The sequence below is a fragment of the Anarhichas minor genome, unplaced genomic scaffold (assembly GCF_050575085.1).
Source record: "Anarhichas minor isolate MPS153535 unplaced genomic scaffold, ASM5057508v1 ptg000010l, whole genome shotgun sequence".
NCBI lineage: Eukaryota > Metazoa > Chordata > Actinopteri > Perciformes > Anarhichadidae > Anarhichas > Anarhichas minor.
In genome coordinates this window covers 6773455-6794751 of record NW_027466456.1, presented here as the reverse complement: position 1 = coordinate 6794751, position 21297 = coordinate 6773455, and the positions used below count along the sequence as shown (strand labels likewise).

The 21297-nt window shown below is 41.3% G+C and overlaps 1 protein-coding gene across 1 annotated transcript in view; it reads left to right on the top strand.

Moving 5' to 3' along the window:
* The first annotated feature begins 1212 nt into the window (after window positions 1–1212).
* Window positions 1213–21297, top strand: part of agbl4 (AGBL carboxypeptidase 4) — a 237692-nt gene continuing 217607 nt past the window's right edge. Inside the window, exons 1-3 of the mRNA XM_076088602.1 lie at window positions 1213–1261; window positions 2565–2687; window positions 20883–21007. Coding sequence (XP_075944717.1) covers window positions 1216–1261; window positions 2565–2687; window positions 20883–21007 — 294 coding nt within the window. The 5' untranslated portion in view covers window positions 1213–1215. The remainder of the gene's footprint in view (window positions 1262–2564; window positions 2688–20882; window positions 21008–21297) is intronic.

Here is a 21297-nt window from a genome sequence, read left to right as displayed (position 1 = left end):
GGCAGAGACAAGCCAGGATCTTGCGGTAAATTAAACTATATGCAGTCTCTCTGTTTGATAAGAGCTGAGAAACAAGGGAAACATGTAGCGTATCTAATTCATTCTTTTCATGCTCCATAATTCAATTTCAATCTCCCTCTCGAAAATGAATGATTGTACCACCATAGAGCTCTTTAATTGGCATAGAGTTTAAGGAATGACATAGCATGGAGGACAGCTATTCAATTTTCAATTTTAGAGAAATATTACACAGCAGCTCTGTATTCTCTTCCTGTCATCTGAAAAATAATCAGTCTGACCTATCTACTCAGCGGCCTGTTGATGCTTGCCATCAAACACAGATCACACACAGAGAGAAAAATCATTGCCCTCTCCCTGGTCTTTTTCATTTGGGCGCATTACACACAGCTTATAACCTGAAAATTAGCAGCAGCCTGTATGCCTCTTGCTCCAGGAGCTGTGCGACTGCTCATTTGATGTACTTAATCAGGTGCAGCCTTTGTAATGGGAAAGAAATAGGGCCAGGCTTGATTGGCCTTGATGACATCTATGCTCCAATTGTCTAGAAAACCTCCAGCTTTAATCAATCTGCAGGATGATTCAGAATCTCTGGCTGCCACCTGCCATGATTGGCTTTCTTCTCTGAAAATACCATTAAGAATGCAGGTATGGCGGTGATAAAAGTGAGGTGTGTACAATATACTGATTAGAGTTCAGATTCTGTGTAATGGGAGTCGTTGTTGCCTGCCAAATGTGAACGTTGTATGTTTGACATATGAAGATTTTCCCTAAACATAATAGCAATATCATAACTGTTAATTCAGTACATTTTTGGAAATGTTAGTGCTTGGTTTTCAGACTCTAAAATCTAACTTATATCTTTAAGAATCATCTTCCCGACAGCTTAAGACATGGAATCATCACAGAAAAACAATAATCGGCATTTCTACTACTTTTGTTTTGTTGTAGTTCTGTTCAATAATTTGTGCGCTCAGATCCAAGTGCACAAATCATCAATAGCACATCAATACTGTTTGTTGTTGCAATTGCATATAATTCAACAACTGAACTTGGCTCAGCTTACCCATATGAACATGTAAACCGATGTCTTGTGTTTCTGCAGCGGTGGACTGATGGACTGATGACGCCTCTCCCTCGTCCTCGAGCTCCGTTGCCGTGGCAACACACATGGAGCGTCGGCTGCTCTGTGACAGGATGGAAAGGAAGATGGAGGAGAACACTGTTAGAGACGTCGAGACTGGTGTGTAAATACGAGCCATGCCTGGCTTCTTCTTCGTTGCTTTACAAGCAGAAGGACTGCGGGTGATGCCCAGTTGTCTGACGTATTCTAGCTGCATGTTTTGGGCTCGCTCCGTGTCTCTGTATTGACGCTAACGTGAAGTGTGCTAACATTCTAGCTAGCAGGCACAAGGGATGTAAACAAGACTCATGTCACCAGTTTGTTATGAGCTAACCTATAGCGTTGCAGCTGCATGACGTTAGCCAACCATATAGCAAAACATGTGCTGGCAATGTAGGCTACCTCACGGAAATACTTCACAATACTGCTGGCATGTTAACCGATCCCATTCTTCAGTAGTGCAGGTGTAGTGGCTGTGAGTACCTGCTAGCTAGCTCTGTTACACAGGGGTCGGTCCTGCAGTGAACTGCTGTGTAAGCTAATAAACTAGCTGTCGGTATTACTATTTGATTTTCATCAATTACCCTCCAAAATTAAAGATATAATCCGTAAACAAATGCCCAAAAAATTGGGGAAGGACCACTGTGTTGATAAAAAACAGAACATATATTTGAACCAGAATTAGTGGATAACGGTAAAGATTTTAATAAATGTACTAAAAGTGAACACAATCTCAGTTTGTGGTCTTTTCTGTTGCTGCAGAAGATTTCTTTGAATCTGTAATGTTTACCATGCTTGTAAATAGATAACACATTTTACATTTCTAATGCGGCTGGGTTTAGAATAACCCAATAGCATCCAACAACCGTAGTTATGCTTTTAATGTAAAAAATAGTAATTGGGTCTTTAACATGCATGCACCCACAGATGCAAATGATTGTGATGCACGTACCGTTGCTCTTAAAATAAGGTATATTGCTTTTCATTCCGTTTAAGCACACATTTAAGCAATATTGTTTATAATGTCCATTTCCTGCTGCAAACACAAAAATATAGATATTTTTTAACCTTTATATGCTTTATTTATTTGTTTATTTGTCTCAGTAAGATGTCGCGTATACAGTACATCACTAGACTATATGAGTCAACATTTATCTTTTTTAAATTTTTTGTATCTTTTTCATCTTGTTATCTTTTCTCATAATTTCGGTTTATTGGTGGTGTAAGGTTCTGCATGGCAATCTATGTTTTTACTTTAAGGTCAACAATCTAGGACTGCTTTATTCTGTATGAATCTCATTTATTTATCACTAAGGGCTTACGCCCTTTAAAATGAAGTTAGATAAAGTTTACTGGTCAAATATTTGCTTAACACATTTACATAAGTGAGACTCATCCTAATCCTACACATGTTGTTTTTCAGGCAGTGAAACTGGAGGAGAGGATGCCTTGGTGGGAAATGTGAACAAGCTGATGGTGAGCCCACCAGGTTACTCCGGAGCTCCGCGAAAAGGACATCTGCTTTTTGATGCTTGCTTTGAGAGTGGTAAGTAGTAAACTGGAGAAAGTTACACCTGTTAATCCAGTAAATGTTTTTATATTGTTCTTTTCATGTTGATGACGTCCAACTTTGGTATTGTGTACCACTGTTACGGAGCAGGCTGCAAATAAGCGCCAATGCAAGATGTTGTATGGGAACTTCAGTAAACACACACACACACACACACACACACACACACACACACACACACACATAAAGAGGTGGACGTTTTACAGACAGTATTCTGGATAAGGCTTTGCCTTGTCACTCACAAAATTAAATTTAACACATTGACAAATCCTTGAACCTATAAACGTTCCTATGTATGCTTGAAAACCTGGAAAATAAAAATACTGGCAGACATGTCCTGGGTCATGAAATGAGCCCCAACTAATACTATTACTAATACTACTTAATACTGCTACTATGCTGCTGATAATTGCTCAATTTACAGTCTGTTGTACCTTTAATAAAATACATAAAAATAAATAAAAGTGCTTTATATTAAAAGAAAGGGTTTAAAGCAGGTTTACAGAATCTCCCACAAAGTCAATAAGAAATCGATTCCAGGGTTTGGGTACAAAAGCAGAAGGCTTCTTCAGCATGTGTAATTGTCTGAGATCATTTTGTATATAGCAACTAACTGTGAGTCTGTGTGTCTGAGAGCTCCATCAACACTGAGACATATCTTGGCAACAGTATAATCAGGGACTTCATATAAAGATTTATAGAGAAGAGCTAGGCTCTTAAAATCTTTATGATGAATAACTACAACTTAGCGCAGGGACCTGTTTAAGCTATTTTCTTGCAGCCACCTTTTACTTCTATTCTTCCTGTACTATGGCTAAAATATGTTTAGTATACTTGAAAGGGTGATTGACATGTCACCTTGTCCAGCTCCTTTGTTGGAGCTATGCATACAGTACCATTAAGTTAATGTGCTCAAGTGTCATTTGTTAATGGCCTTTGTTTGCCACTTTGTCTGACAGCTGAGTGGCACAACAATGAAAATATAGAAGTTATTAACCACCGACAAGGTCAGGTGGTTAGACCCGCACACAGGCACAAGCACACAAGTAAATCAGGGAATCAGCCGGTCTCTCTTGGACAGAATCTCTGTTTGGAGATTAGGTTCAGATGGCACTCACAGGCAGACTGAGATGAACTTTAACTTCCACTTGTTTACTTTCTGATGTCTGGCCTTGGTGTCATTGTCCAAGTTGTTCTCTGAAGTTGATTGTAACTATCATGACGTCTCGAATACACTTTTTCAGAGCGTAAGATAATACGAATAAGTTCAGTTGTCACATATCAGGCCTACTACTAATTAATTCACAAGAGGAAAACCACTCCCGTATGAAGGGATGAATATAGAAACGGGGAACCAAATCCACATATTTGTACACAGTAGACAAGAGGTGTATGAAGATGAATGCATATATAGCACCGCTGCATGAAGATCTGAATACATGTAACATTAGGAGGATTGTGCTGAGATATCAGTGTTGTGATTGCCCTTTTTATAAATGTGCCTTTTTTTCCCAGATGACATGGCCAGAGGAGCTCAGACATTGATTAATGGCCGCTGAGCTTCCACACTGAGATCAGCTAACATACCAGTGTCTCAGGCTCCGGATGTATCTCCTGAATGATTTATGGAATTGATATTAATCTCTTTCCAGTAAATGCATTACTAAAGTTACAATGGGGGATGAATTGATGTTTGCCAGCTAATGTCAAATTAATGCCCTGTTGCCGTTTCATTTAAGCATTACGGATTTTTTCCACCTTACTTGAAAGCGAGCCTTGCTATTAGTTTATGATAGTTCTTTCACAGTGTACTCCTATGCCTGGATAACTTGTACCAGGCAGTTTAAAGGCGGGAAAATAATGTGCACAAGCTTCTGAATCCACTCCATTCACAAATTCTGCTAAGTATTGCTAACTCTTTTCCAATGAAAGTAGCGAGCAGCACTAGCTCCAAAAGTCGCTGATCAAGCAAGAAAGTCACCAATTCGCCAACACTTTATTGAGTGAACATCACTCAAATTTGCCCCTCGGTCTTCCCGCCAAAGCCCCTCCCCCAAGATATTCACAATCAACATGAACAACTAACATGGCTATTGTTAGTGCTCACAGCTGTCAAACTAGCAGCTTGTGGAGGACTAGGCCAGAGTGTGCAAAGGTAAAGCCCGTCAAATCATTTGGCCTGAATTACAGCCACAGATACTAGATTATTTTTCCTTTTTTTTTTTCGTCAAAGAATTTAATCTATTGCTGTCGGGATGTATAGAAAGTTTCAACAAATATAAATTCTAAAGTGCATTACTCACCCTAGCGGTAAGGTAACTGTCAAATATTTTGTTCAGGGTATAAATACTTGATGAAATAGAAAGCTGACATTCTTTCTAGAAAATGTATTGCGATATGAACAACCCGTGTTGCTTTGTGTGTTGGGCTAGCCATGTGGAAAAATAAAATATTTATTTGATTCATGAGAATTATGAGAAACCACTGGTAAAAAAAGTCTATAAATCACAAATTGATCAGTGGAATGAGTGATGTTGGCATAATATTAACAGGCATTTTTGCATAGAAAAATAGCATCTGTGTTTTCATTCATTACTGAATTCCCTTCAATACGGTCGCTGAGTTACATCGTATAACTCAAACAAACTTGACTTGGGTTGATATCGGTAACGTTTGTATCCCTTGCTCTTTATTGTTACAATAAATATTTTCTTGCGTTTTAGTTATTTTTTAATGAGCTGAAACTTAAATGTTATGCACAGCAATAGTCCAATGTTGATAGAAGAAATGTATTTTCAATCAGTGGAAGTGTTTGTATTAGAAGATCTACTTAATCATATCATTTCTAACCTCTTTCAACAACATACAATGTCTTGGTTCATCGAACCAGGAGTATGCCATTTAGTTTTTACAGTAGATTTAGTGCCCATATTCAAACTCGATAGGATTTTGTGCATACCTGAAGTATCAGTAAGGCTTATAGAAGAGCTGCCGTTGTTCATACATTCAGTCTGATATCTGTGATACCAATGACAGAAAGGAAATTGGAGAAGAGTGTGTAAGCTCCCGCCTCATGTATTGCATGTCGGATGGGCGTGTATATTTCTCAGAGCTATTGAAATGGTCTTTCGTGACAATCTATGTCTATTTTACTCTCTCAAACCAGATTGAATGGCGCATTTCAAGAGGACGATTCCATTTGAAATTTATGCAGACTTATAACTCGGTGAGGTTGTTTTCTTCCTTTGGTCGACAGCTATCTGCATCCCATTTTCATAAAGCACAGACTTTATTTTGTTGCATTAGTATAGCAGACAATACAATCTATCTGTTTTGTTTTTAAATAGATGGTTACGTAAGCTGTTTGCCAAAGGTATAAAACCTCATTTACATTTAGATGAGGCTTAATTCACTTTGTTGTCAGTCCTATGCTGATCAGAGTCAGTGATGGCCTCCAGATTTACATACAGTAGGTGTCTCAGTCAACAGGTCTCCTGACACGGAGTTATTCTGAACCATTAAAAGCCCTTTTTCCACTTCTGCTTAACGATAACATACAGTATGATGAGCATGACTATTTTCTTAAGTCATTGCAAACCTTACTTATTGCTTTAGTTGACTGTGTAAAGAGCAATATGCAAATGCTCATTAACATATGCAAATAGGGCTTTACTTGAGATCATCTTTTTATGCTACTTAGGACAATGCAAAAATCATGGTAGGGAATTGAAGACTTTGTTAATCTGTAACCATTAAGTCGTGGCCCATTGCTGTGTGTCGTGTCAAGAGGCAGAGATTCATGAAAGTGATAAGAGCAGCCTAATTGTTTTTTAGAGTGAAATCCAAATGACATTCTTATCTTGTCTTGTCACATTTGTTTAGTCACACACTCCCAACTGTTGACATTTTCAGCTAAGTCCCAAATTCTTTTTTTTTTTTTTTGCGGGTGGATCCTCACAACGTCGCTGATTAAAATACCATCTGTCTCTACAAAAGATGACACTGGCAGTGCGGGCATATTGTTTTACTGCACCTCTGGACTCTGCACCAGATGTAATTAAGCACTCATTGATTAGCCAGACTGCTGTCTGCTGACAATGACTTACATAGTCAAAGAAACTCCCTGGGGGGCGAAAAGTGTTTAATGGGGTCCATTGATAAGCACAACTCATAGACTCATCTGGCTTCACAATCAATTCACTCAATACAATCCAACTTATATGGCAGACTGCAGGACAGATGTGCACCGTTCTTTCCTGTCAGTGAGGATCCAAACAGTCGAGGCCTTTTGAGACTTATATGTTTTTGTCTCTCTGAGTTGCTAACCTGACTTGGATATTTTGTCTAAAATATCAGACATTAAATAAGCATGAAAAAACAACTGATTGTACAGTACGACAATATTAATAAATTCACATTTTCTGAATGTCTTATGTCAACATAACAGCTGGTGAAGGAACAAGGCAAGCTTCTCTCACACTTCTTCAGATGTCTTCAGTAATTGAAATAGTTTAGTATTTAGTATTTGCCTTCTTTATCGCCTATTTACTTATTCACTCAATATAATCTTCATGATTCAAAATGCAATGATCACAGATTACTCTGTGTTGTTAGTTTTGGTGGCTAGTTATGCAACACAATATCTGACACACTAAACTATTACGGTAGAGGAGTGAACACTCGCTCCTGGCCTGATCATCGTCAGAGAAGTGTCAGAAGTAGGTCAATGCCTGCATGTGTTCATGCTTTGTGCCAACACTTTCTCTCAATCAAGGTTCCCACCTCTGACATTATAGAATCGCTCAAACACTTCATGGACTTTAAATCACCCCTCAGTAACCATAATTGATGAAGAAATATTTCCTTTATCGTCGAGATAAAAGAGAGAAATACGGCTGCCGGGAGATAAGTAATGAGGATAAATGTTGAAGAAAATATTTCCACTGTTCACTGATGATGAAAGTTTCTTTGTTTTTCCCTTTTTGCTTCTCCCCTCCCTTTTAATATTTTCGTTCCTTTCTTCCAACACTGAACAGTGTATTTAATCTGTCCGGCCTTATCTTCTCCCAGAAATGGTCATGTTGCTGCTGCACAGTCCCTCTAAAGAATGACTGATTAGAGTTGTAGCTAAAGCAACATTTACACAGCAAAGACAGAGGGATAGAAACGCAGAGCAAGAGATAGATAGCTGGGAAGAGGAAAGGAAATAAGGGAGTACAGAAGAAAAGAATAATATGAATGCTGGGGGGGCGGGGCTGGTTGGGAGAGAACGCAGTCAAGCTTGTCAGAAGATATTTATATACTCCAGAGTGCCCCATGAATCAGGATAGTTGAGTTTCCATTGATTAAAGAAGAGGGAAACGTTTTTACAATCAAGCTAGATGCTCAGAACGAGTGGCTGTGGAGAGGCCGGAGCTTGCTGCAGTATTCAGCTCTCTGCCTCGCCTCCCGCTCCGATGAAACAACCCAGAAGGAGATGCAGGAAACACGGGAATACTGAACAAATTTCATTTTGTCTTTATTTAACATGATCATAATTCGGATATGTCTCCCTTTCACGTGACGACGTTACTCAGTAGTGTGAATTGTGCTCTCATATGGCTTTCGGTTTTGTACATGAGCTGTATATATATAAAAATATATTTGTTTTTGCGTAGCTCACCAAACTTAGATTGCTCTAACACTTATGGGCTTTCCAAAACAAGATCCATTCGTCTGAGTGGGAGGGAGCACTCCTGACGTCTGATGTATCGAGAGGCACTCCCAGTCTCTCTGTCTCTCTTACATGTCCTTGGCAGCGGAGAAGCTTCACTGCTCAAATCACTAAATGGCCTCTCCAGTTTCCCTTTTAGCAGTTTTCTCTCCTCTCTCTTTCTTTTAAGAGTAGAGTATGGAGATAAATTTGAGTTGTCCAGGGACTGTTGGCGAGACCGTTGCTTTTGATTTATGCTATTTATTGGCCATTTGTATCCATAAGAGATTACTCTTTATTATTATTGTGTTTTTTTATTATCGCCATGTCCTATCTCTGGCTTTCTTCGGGCGTATTTTGTCGGTTTTATGTCCTTTTTGGTGCCATATCATGCCATGTGAGTTGGGATGTGTTATATTGGTTTGACCCTGAGGGGAGCTTTCCAGCAGGGGCATTGCTAAGCACAAAAACTTGCATTCAGTGTCTATGAATCCACTGTATATTTTCTCGACCGGTCTCGTGTGAGCCATCTTGCTTCTTTCTCATCCCTAGTTGCACATGTTCATTACTGATCCGGCAGGGCTTATGGATCAGGTTGCAAGTGACACATGTCGTTATTCCCGTGTAGCATTAATGAGCTGATAAATGATATGAATACGTGATATCGGATCCGTGCATAGACTTGCATTCTCGCTAATACCTGCTCCAGAATTTTAGGCTGTATAGGAGTCTTTTGCAATTCTGGTATTGGAACAACTTTAGTAAAAAGGCAACTGTGGCTAACAAGTTTGTCATTTTAACTTAAAAGGTCATTCCAGTGTTGTACTTCTGCTCATAGCTTACCTTTGTTTGTTATCTAAATTTGATTGTCTGAGCAGAACAAACACTCCAATGGTGGTTAATCTGAGAATTACAATAACTGCACACAACAACTATCTTCCTCCATCATGGCTTCAACGGGGCTTGACTGAGTGCGCTGCCATGGGAGGTGAGAAGTGATATCAGTCGGATTGCACGGCATGCAGAGCAAGTGGAACAAGAAGCGATAATCCTGTCTGAACGCGGGCCTGTTGCATATGGTCACGTCTAATCGCTGAGTGAACACATTGGCTCAGTTGCGGTGGTCGGAGATGCCTCCTCTGCCAGCAAGTAGAACAAACAACCTCAGTGTTTTGTAAGTTAATTGTTGATGATTCTGATATGAGCTTTACATAGGAGACCCAGCCGGCACCTCATCTTCTCAAAATGTCACCAAATGCTAGCAGCAGCAGCAAGCATGTTTTGGACTTTCTGAGAAATGAAAGGATTTGATTATCAACCGTGTAGACGGTGTGGCTGTGAGATTTGGAAAGGTTGAGGGGAGGAATATTCGGACCCTGGGTTGTATAAGAAAATATCCTTTTTTGTGCCATATCATGCCATGTGAGTTGGGATGCGTTATATTGTTGTTGTTACTTCATACGTATTTAAGGATATGATTGACACAAACTTTGTTGTTGTTTTTAAATTCCAGCTTTAGGCTATTTTGTGTTCTAAATGTACTTTGGAGCATCGCTACTCACTGGCTCTGGGCCTGCCTCTAGCATCTTGATACAAAGTCTGCCGTAGGTGAAAATTACTGCAACCAGGTTTCGGCATTGCACAAGTGGCGCTCTCGCGCACAAGGCTCCAGTGATTCATCCAGTAATTCATTTCGGAGCAATTCCTGACACCATCAACACAGTTTCAGAGCAGACGTCTCATTTTTCATCCCAGTCAAGACTGCGCGGTTTAGGAAAATGGCGAAGGATTTGTAATGCTTTACCAGTTCGCGTTTTTCAAGATGCCTGTGTTTATTCTGATGATTTATTTAGAAAACCTCTCAGTGAGATGAGCTTCATTGGTGTGCCAGGGTTTGTTTGATAACACAGATTCATGTACAGAATATGCTCATGCAGTGAAGGGTGAAATACTGATAGGAGCAGAATTTTGATAGAATGCATTTTGGTCTGAATCCAGGCAGCTATCTTGTAGGTCTACTGCTCAACGTAAACAGCATTGAAATTCACTCCTCGGGGGCAAATGCTGTTATCAGGACTTTTTTCTGTGGACATTTCAAACAGTTCTTAATGGTGAACACTTGGAATGTGCTCTAGTTGTCAGACTAAAGTGGGATCTATTGGTTTTGAGAGGTTCTCGGATGTTTCGTCTGTATATACCGTGTTTGTAGTGAAGAATCAAACATAAAGGAAATAATCTGAGCTTCAATTTTTAGTACAACTATTTACAAATTACATGAAAAATGTTTCTAAAGATAAAAGCTCTTGTAGATAAAAAAACAAATATTTGGAGAAAACTACAATTTCCACAGAGAATTATGCTAAAGGTGAGATAATAGAAAAAGATAAAACTTTATTTATCTCGATGCAGCAGTTGCGATATACAAAGTGGGAAAATATAAAGAGAGCAACAATAACAATACGTGCAAATATGGAAACTGTAGTCGTAAACATTCATCAAACTGCGTTCTTGGATATATTTTGGCCACTTGGGGGCAATGCAATCAGCTGTAAAAACACAATATTGACATATTATCACTCTTTAAAGTTGCTATGGTAAATATGTTCGCCAACAGTTGCTCATTTACACATGCAGAGTTGTGGCTCTGGTCCCCGGATGAATCTAAGTCCAATACACTCTCTTTTAGCTCTGTTTTGGTCTGAACATTCATTATCGAGCTTTTCTTGCTTGAGAAAAGCTGCCTGTGTCTGGAGGCGATGCTGATGCGAACTGTTAGAGTTAATCAAAACACTAAAGTATCACCTGAGAAAATCAAAACAATAATCTGCGAGATGCTAAAATATTCCAGCGAGCTGAGGGAACTGCTGAGTCCATTGATAATTCTGTGTGACTCTGTGAGCGTCCCCCTTTCACAGCAATTAGCGAATTGCGGACGTGTTTGGTTGCTAATGAAAGATTTTAGCATGTGTCACATTGAAGATGATGTCACGGCAATCAATGCGGCGTTGCAACGTTGCTCGTGAAGCATTGTAAGAAAATGACCTGTTGTTTGTAAGTAAGTAGCACTGGGAGACAAATGAGGACATAATATTGTTACAGACAACACACCCTCAAACAATCAGTAACATGACAAAAGAAATGATTTCCAAACACTCCTTTCTGTGATCCAGCATGTTTCTTTGTAACAATAAAACACTGTTAAATGAATTTGACTTTAACTATTCCACTCCACTCACTGAGATTGTCTCCCAGTGCTTCAGTTCTTGAGGGTACATTCCATCCTACTCCTATTATGATTCTAACCACAACGTAACGCAGGGATGTCATGATACAAAGATGTTTGGAGTCCTTTCTGTCCCAGTTATCATCTCTGCATCATACATCTGGGAATCATCAGGAGCCTCCTGCTGAGATGGTAAAACTTCATCCCAAAAAGCTCCCTGCGCTCTTCATGGTAAATGGTAAATAGACTGTACTTGTATAGTGCTTTATTGGTCTTCCGACCACTCAAAGCGCTTTAACACTACACGTCATCGTTCACCCATTCATGTCGGGGGGCCATCAGGACTAACTAATATTCATACAACATGGACACATCAACAGGGACTGGCGGAGCCGGGGATCAAACCGCCGATCCTCTGATTGAAGGACGACCCTGCTCTACCACTGAGCCACAGTCGCCTCTATTCATCAATGATGAATTATGTCGAAATTGATTTACCAAATTATGTATCTTAATCTCCCATATCCGATGGTGTAAAGAGGGATTAGCTTGTCATAGGATGGATTACTTTTATGTTATATTCAAAAAAATATATAAAAAATTTATGTTTGCACTTTGTGACTTTTTATAAATATATTTTTCCGTATCTTAATTTCTCTTAATTGCACGATGGTTTGGGTGCTGTGCCTAGAAAAATGCTTGCTGAAAGACTCCTTGATCTTCTGCCAAGGCTTTTGAATGGCATTCAGTAATGCCTTTTCCTGCTTTTGCTTTTTTTTTTTCCTTTCTGAAAAGCTGGCATTGCATTGACAGTAGCAGCACTTAATGTAATTCCCTAGATTGAAAAGCTGTTCCACAATGAGAGATTTCCTCTGCGTTGCTCCTCACTGTTGAACAACCCACCCTCGGATATACAGACATCCTCTCTCCTGATTTGCTCAACTCCTGGATTCACTCTTGCCACTTCACCTTTTAGCCTGTTAAATATGGACCAATCTGATCAGCACACACAATACTGGACTGGCCAATCAAATAAATACAGAGAAAGCACCAGTGGTTAAGTAGATTACCAGAGGGATTCTTGACATTACAGATGGAGATCAAGTGTTTTAAGTACACACAGCGGTCCCGCCTTAGAACAAATACAGCCGACTTTATTGCTGTGCGGGATTAACTGGGCTGTACCTCATTTGAGGAACTGCTGTCCACTTGGAGGTGATTTGTTTGCTCTTGAATGGCAGGAAATAGGCTCTGGAAAGATAAACTTGCTTTTTTTGTCTGGCTCTCCTACATTTGCGATGACTGGCGTTTTCTTTTCCTCCTTTTTTCTTTTCTTGCTGACCTATTGGTTATTGGCCGGTGATTTCTTGCCTCCCTTGTTTCTCTTCTTTTCCCGCATCGGCTCGCTGTGTTCTTGAACTCATTACAGAGCAATCAGCCCCAGGCGTTGAAGTGTGCACCCAGAGGGAGCAATAACTGTAAATAAACACTACTGCAGGCTCTCTGATAACATGTTACCAAGATGATAACAGCCCTTCTTAGCAGGCCTGTTGACCTTCTCCTTGCCTTAGGCTTGCCAAGGACTCCTCAGCTCCCCGCGCTTTTATCTCCCAACTCTCCTCCACCACTGGAGCCGCTGGAAAGATTACTACTGAGGAAGAGAGGAGAGGGACGGAGGGAGTTGCATCAAGAGAATACAGAGAAGAGGAGAAGAGAAAAGCGATGAGGGAGAGTGCTTGGAGGAGAAGACACAAAACAAGATAGAACAACAAAGAGTCGACCTGGGCAGTTGTCCCACCGCCACCTCCTCTGTCCGTCCCCAGTCTTTGTTGGGCTCAACATAATTAACTTGTTAAAAGATAGCATGAAATTGGAACAGACTTGTGGCCACCAACACACCAAAAGCAAAAGATAAAGCGAGAGAGGGAGTGTGACGGACAGATCAGTAGACAGAAAGAAAGTGACAGAGAGAGGATGAGAACTGAGAGATGGCCGTACGCAAAGTCTGATAAAAACATCATCCAACCAGCTAACAAACCGGTTGAGGCTTGAGGAACAGATGAAAGTAAAGATTGCAATTCCTCATGGTTCACTCCCCAATACTAATGCAGAGTGTCTGACAGTAGCATGTCCAGAGCTGTGGGGCTAAAGCACTGTCTGCATGAGATTGATAATACAATTAAGCCAGTACCAGTATGAATGCATCACGATGACCCATTACTACACCAACCGCTTCAGATGGAGCATAGCAGCCTAGCTCTAGGGCCTTTTGGACGGGAAAGAAAAATACAATTATAAAAGGCTAGCTAGAAAATGTGTTCTCTTTAGAATGTGCAGGCAGGCCTGTACATCATCAGATATGTGTGGGCTGCCTGCATATCTCACTGCTGTCCCCGGGCCCAGTTTTCTTCATATTGAAACGAGGAGCTCACTGGAGCATAGTCGCACTCATAACAATGTGATTTTTTTTTTTCCTCCCTTATTGTCCCCTCTTATTGTTTGCTCTTATCCTGCTTTTGTTGTATCGTAAGATAATTTTCACAATTTTCAACATTATGTTTACAAATACACAATCACTTACTGTGTGTGTGTGTGTGTGTGTGTGTGTGTGTGTGTGTGCGTGCGTGTGTGTGTGTGTGGCTATACAACACATCAGACAAGATTGTTTCAGATATCCAATTTAAATGAAATTGTGTCTTTACATTCGGACGATATTGGGGACAGGAGAATATCCAATCAAGGCCGTGGTTTTTAAACCGATCATGTTCTTGGTGAAGTGCGATGCAGATATTTAAAGGATTCAGAAGTTGGTAAAAAATGGTAATGTTATGGTTTGTCGCGGAGGTGTTTCCCTCAGAGCCTCGTTGTCTGTTTGAGGGGATGTCTCTAATTGCTGGTGGGCGTATAATTGATGGCACTATGCATACTTAGTTAAATGATCATGCTTTGGGTGATAAACTTGGTTTGTGGTACTTCTTGTCTTTGTTGGCATGGATTGGTTATTGAACTGTATCTGTTTCATGTTGAACTTAGGTTAACATTAGCTTAGCTCCGTTTGGGACGGTGTCATTCCCTTCATGGCCTAATAGAGCTTGCGACTCTGCCAAAGTATCTCCACATCCCAGACGTCCGACCGACTCGATTTGGCTCAGGCTGCTGAAGCTTCATATCACATTTAGTTGAACTTTCCAACGTCCCTCATTTTTTACATTGTAATTGGGCTACAGTACAAAGGTTTCTCTTCCCACCAAGTATTGGGCGAGAGAAATGACTAAAAGGACCCATCGCTTTTTAAAGTTACATAAGGCATGTGAGCATCGTTGTGAAGGTGTCTTATCATCACATTGAGTTTGCCAAAAAAAACCAGAGGAGACTCCAGGAGGAAGTGACTGCCAAGAAATAGCCTGGCACATTGAATCCCCATAAAGCCACAACTTGTCGCTTTTACACTTAAAACAAATGAGATATAATTTGTTAATCAGTAAGTGGATTTAGTCGGGTATCGTTCACTTTTGACGGAGCCAGGCTAGCTGTTTCCAGTCTTTATGCTATGCTAAGCTACCAGGCTGCTGGCTGTGTATACTGTCTGCAATGAGCACATTTTTCAAAAAGTTGAACCTTTTCCTTTAAGGTTGACTCGAAAAAAAATCCGATCCCGGCCTTTAAAACAGTTTTAAAACACAGACTGCAGTTTAGTATACCTGTTAGGTAGTTAGATTGTGGAAACTTGGAGGTGAACTCTTTAATCTTGCCTGCAGATGAAGTGATAAGGCATCAGGGGAGAAGGCAGGCTTTAAGAAGTCATGAGGCAGGAGATTGATGTTGCCTCTGTGACAACTTGCCTTTAGACGAGGGGGGGAGAGAGAGAGACGGTGGGAGAGAGCGGCGGAGAAAAAGCAGACGTTTAGCTGCAGGTCTAAACTGAGACCCCTTCACTATGGCTGCCGCTGCTGCTGGCTGGAATCAATTCTATCTTTATCAGTCCCCCTCTTCTGTGTCCAGGAATCCTCCTCAGACCGCAGAGCAGCCGGGGGGGGGGGGGGGGGGGGGGGGGGGGCTCGTTTAATCTCTTGTCTGCTGTTTAAACAAAGTTGTGCCTATGTCAGTCAAAAGAAATTGAATGTGCTATCTGGCGCGGGAGTGTGTGTGTAGATTGTCAGAAGAAGGCGTTGTTAATTTTGTTAAAGCAAAACTAATTACATGAAAAAAACATGAATTTGTATCCCAAAGATATTTCATGTATTTTCCCCACAACACCTGTGTGTGAAAATATGTAAGATCTAGGACACGACAGCCGACACGTCTGCTAAGTAGGAAGCACTGTAACCACAGAGTCTATTTCATTTTGAAACAACTCCCTATTACCATTCTAATGGCTGGTTGTGTGAGTGAGTTCCACCTCAGGCCTGAGGCAGGCGGGTCTGCTGCTGCTGTACGATGATCCATCTGCATGGCAGAAACCATCCATCCAGTGTATAGCTACAGGCTGAAGGCCGGCCCATTGTGTGGGCTGAGCACTGTGACTGCTCCCTCTTGTACCTCCATAATGGGATTACATTAGCCAGGTTCTTCTGCTCCCTCTCCAGCTCTCTCTCATACACACACACACACACACACACACACACACACACACTGAGGCTGTGAGCCCATGTGTAGATGACTGACTGTCCACTTGGCCACCTCGTGTTTGCACCCTGTTTACTTGCCTATGGCCCTGTGTAATGACGCAGGTTTTCATACCCATTTTACAAACACGTTTGTTTTCAGCACAAACATACAGCGTTATGTGATTTCCACTTTTCTTGAAAGAAGTACTCTGAAATTTGCTATTTTTACTTCATTTGCTTTCATGGGTATGTGTGTGTGTGTGTGTGTGTGAGAGAGAAAGAGAGACAGAGGGAGAGGAGCAATCGGAGAAAGACAGACTAAGATAGAGAGAGACGGAGGGTTTTGTTCAGGGTTTTCCTCAAGGAGAGGCTGTCATGTGTAAAATCTTGTTCAGAACCAGCAATTGTGTTTTGTTGGGCTGCACCAGCTAAGCTGTTCGTTGAAAACCAATTTGTTAATGTCTAACCGCTGCACTAGTTTTCCCTCAAGGACAAAGATTGATATTCAACATAACCTGCCAAGACACCACTGAAGAAGAATATGGAGAGTGATGATACTCAAGAGGAATTATGCAAGAGATCTCAAGGACTAGAAATGGTGTATTTTCTCCCCTTCTTTCTCATCTTCTCGCCGTCTGTCATGCGTTAGCTTCACTTACACTTACACAGTCTGTCTGTTCTACAAAGAACCAAAAATAATTCTTGACAAATCGGGTGTTCTGTGCAACGCTTCCCAACATCACACAGACTCAACAGAACTTATCTTTGCTTTATCTAGTTCAGAGGGCATTTCACAGAAATCAGTTGGCCGTTTACGCTAGTTAAATACTAAATGATATGCGATTGATTAAAAGGGTCAAGCTACGGGCCCACCAAAGCGTTAGAATCTGGAGGTAGCCACCATAAAATTAAAACGGGGATCAATGGCGTGTCATATGCCCGCTGCTCCGCGGGCTGAACATGTAATCCTAACGTTGAAGCCGCAGCCATCTCTCACGTCAGGCCCTCCAGCATCAGGCTCAATAACCCAGCCGCCCATGGCTGCTGTCTATTGCTGCCCGTGCTACAGTATTCACAAGCACACAGACACTGAGTTTGGTCTCTATCTTTTGGCTCTTCTGCAGAAAACCGGCCGGTAACAGTGGTACCAGGGTTATATAGGTGTTAGTTTATAGAGATTCATAGCTTGTATATAGGGATTTGGAGTACTGTAGGAATTTTTAATACAAAATAAGTTGCAAACCTTAAAGGGGACACATTGTGTAACAATAAAAAGCTTGCTATAAATCGAGGGTGTGAGAAGGTTTTTGCTAAGCTTTGCTCACCTGCCTACAGATTCTCCATGCAGCTTTTTTTTTTTCCTCTCAGTTTGGGATTATTGTGAATTCAAATATAGCTTCACTTTGCGCACACACACACACACACACACACACACACACGGTGGTTGTACACATCCGTATTTCATTCAGGATTCAGTGAGTGCCACCACAGGCAGCCCGAGGGCGTCACAAGGAGCGTCTAGAAGTCTTTTGTCACACTTGCCCCGAAGAGTTCTGTTGTGGATGAATTCCTGTGAGGTGACGAAGACAAACACAGTATATTGGCCCCATTTACGCCCAATTCATTCTTAATTGTGTGAATAAAACTCCATTGTGCTGTGCATCCAGCTCGCAGCGTATTTTTTTCTGCATCTTTTATAATTACTGTGATGTTTAGTGAAATCTTTCCATCATCATCATCATCCGCAATGATAGCGAAACCCCTGATTTGTGAGAACGCATTGAAAAGTAAATTACCATCACAGTTTTTGTTTCTGTGTCGCCTCTGACAGCATTTGTAACAACCTGTCCAATCTTCTTCTGGCTTAACGACATACAGTAGTTTCACTCACTGCAATGCCACCGAACCAATCACGGAGAAGCATTGATTGGCATCATTTTCAGGTTATTTCCAGTTGACTGTGTAGTGAAATTCTATAATGACGTGAGGATGGTTTTCACAGTGGAGGCTCACAAATCAATGCATTGATTTTTGATAATGGTTTAGTCGCATTTACACTTTAAATCTACAAAAGCACATGCCCTTATATAAATAATGAAAGCGTCCTCAGAGAGTGGTTGTGTTTTTATCATTGAATAAGACTCTGATAGGAGGGGTGACCTTTTGAGCCATTATCAATTCGGTGTAATAGGCTGTATTTGGCAGCGTCGGCCCTGAATAGCTGTGATGTCGGTATGAGAGATGATCGATTTGATCCACATCTTTGTGGAACAGGTGCTGCTCTGCTGTCTGTCTCCTCTCTTTGTCCGTGCTTGCTAGCTGCAGCTGTGTCTGGTTCAACCCTCCGCCTGCTCCTGGCTTTATCTGCATTCAATGGCTCAAGATTGCACTGCAAAACCAGCCAAAATGCTAGTCCCTGCCTGCCTGCCACTTCTTAGCCAGCCAATCACCGTGCAAAACAAACTATAGGGAATCAATCATCTCTCTCTTAGTGATGATATCACACAAACGTTATCATGTCAAGATACGGCGGTTCACTGTGATCATAAATACTGCAGAACAAATATTATATCTGGAAGCACAAAATAATAGAATTTAACATACTTTAAAATTCACCATGTGATTTTGATTACTCTTGCAAGCTTAGAGTGAAATAAAGATAAGAGGGTCCATATTTCCCATGCTTAAATGCTACATGCACCAAGTTACAGTTTAAGAGATGTGTTCTTTTACATCAAGTTTTTTTTTTGGACAAACAGTCGCCTCTCTGTGTCGTCACACACTTCTAATATCGCGAGAATCCGTCCGCTGCGAAATGGAGATTGAAATGTGCCTGCTCACATGTAAGAGATAAACGAATAGGTCATGCAGTTGATTTCACACTTTTACTGTAGAATTATTTTCACAATGTTGTGTCGAAAACCGACGTGTATTTTCATACATGCAGGAACATGCGCACATATACAGAGAGAAAGGCAGACATGCTTAAGTCTTAACATGTCATTTCTGCACAATAAAGGTCATTTATCAACATATGGACTTCTTGCCTCTCTTTGTCTTTTTGTGTCTGACTATTTTGTGCTGCAAATGCTTCCTGAATGTAGAGTTCTTGAATAAAGTCTATGAATGAGTAGATGAAGTACAACACTATTTCAGCATAGCTCAGCCACTCCCTTTACACTTGAAGCGGCCTGCAGAGAGACATTTTTTCCAGGCTCCAGTGTGCTGGAATGAGACGCCACTCACCATTAGTGCTAGCTGCGGAAGCTGTTGGTGGATGGGCTTCACATGTAAATACGAATCAGTCATCAGCTTATTGTTCCACAATAGCCTTTTGCAATTTCTTTCTCGCTGCTTGTGTGTTACTGCTGCACGCTGTGTTAAATATGAACATTTTAACAAGAAATATTGTTTGAATATCAGAGCGCCTTGTAGTTTTCTGCGGTCCTATATAAACTGATGACAGCACTTCTGTGGTCAGTGGAACAGAGCAGTGTGTGTGTGTGTGTGTGTGTGTGTGTGTGTGTGTGTGTGTGTGTGTGTGTGTGTGTGTGTGTGTGTGTGTGTGTGTGTGTGTGTGTGTGTGTGTGTGTGTGTGTGTGTGTGTGTGTGTGTGTGTGTGTGTGTGTGTGTGTGTGTGTTGCAAGCTGAGTAGTGGATTAGGTCTGTCCAATGGCAGAAGGAGAGGGATCTACTTTGACAGTGTGGTAGTTAGCCCATCTGTCTGTAATCAGCTGTGTCTGTGTGTGCGTGCTGCTGCTGTGGTACTACTAGCCACCAGGTGGTAAACAGCGCCCTGATGTAGAGTTGAGCCTTGTGGTCTGCCCATGTTTGCCAGCGAACTTAACTCTTTAACAGCTGCCTGGAATCGACTGGTCTCATGAATTGGGTTAAGCGCAGCATTCTGGGAAAATAAGCTGTAAATTTGTCATTTTTTTCCCCGTGCATCTCCGACATGAAGGCTAACACCCTCTCTTCTCACCCCCCCCCCCCCCCCCCCCCCCGTCTTTTTTCTTTGACAATCACTAATTCACGCGTGATGCACCACACGAGTCTCCACTACATGTGTGCCCACATATGAATCAGAAGACACAGACGGGGACTATATTTAGAAAGCTTGTCATGTAATCATCTACTAGCCAGTCATCTTACAGACAGCTATGAGAATTGGAAGCAGGGAAATAGTTCCCATCGGATTAATTATCCTTCCGCTGATCATCTGGATCTTTTTGCTGTGGATGGTATATTCTTTGTCAGATATGGATGGCTGGAAAAGCCCCGCCTGTTGGTCTTTCTGCTCCTCCTGGTAACTGCTCTCTGTGGGCATCGACTTGGTTTGAAAATACTTTCCAATGTAGTTAAATGTGCAGATACTGTACATGCAGTAATAAACCATGCAGGAGACCACCATGACAGTGAAGCACTATTAGTAGACACTTATCGATATAACACGTCTGTCTTTGGAAGCAGATCCTCAATTTGAAATGAGGCTGTGCCATAACATCATTTTGTCTTGTGATTGCCCGTCTGTCTGTTTGTAATGTTTCGAGTCCACTGATTGTGAACTTTAAGGAATCCACTGTGGTTCTGTGTTGTGGTCTGCTGAGTTCTGCTTAAAGCTAATGTAAGCTGTTTCACTGCCTCTGCAGGGAACCTCGGCCGGGTGGACTACATCAGTGAGTTTGAGTTTGACCTCTTCATCCGCCCTGACACCTGCAACCCCCGCTTCAGAGTCTGGTTCAACTTCACGGTGGAGAACGTCCGTGAGACACAGGTCAGCATGCTGTGGTCTTCTATACTGTTGCCATTAATCATAAAGCAGGATTTCTCTCATAATTCCATTCTATCTCCCATAGCACACACAGCCTTTTACTTTAAGGGTGCTAAATTGGCTCAATCATACAATATCTACCAACGTCTTACACCAATGTCCTGAAATGTGCCAGGACTCTCCTTCCTGAGAAGAGCTTGTTATGGGTAAAACTGGTGTTATGCAAGTTTGACATATGCATTATTGGCTGCTTCAAACAAATCAAACTGATAAATAAATCCTTTCCACTTCAC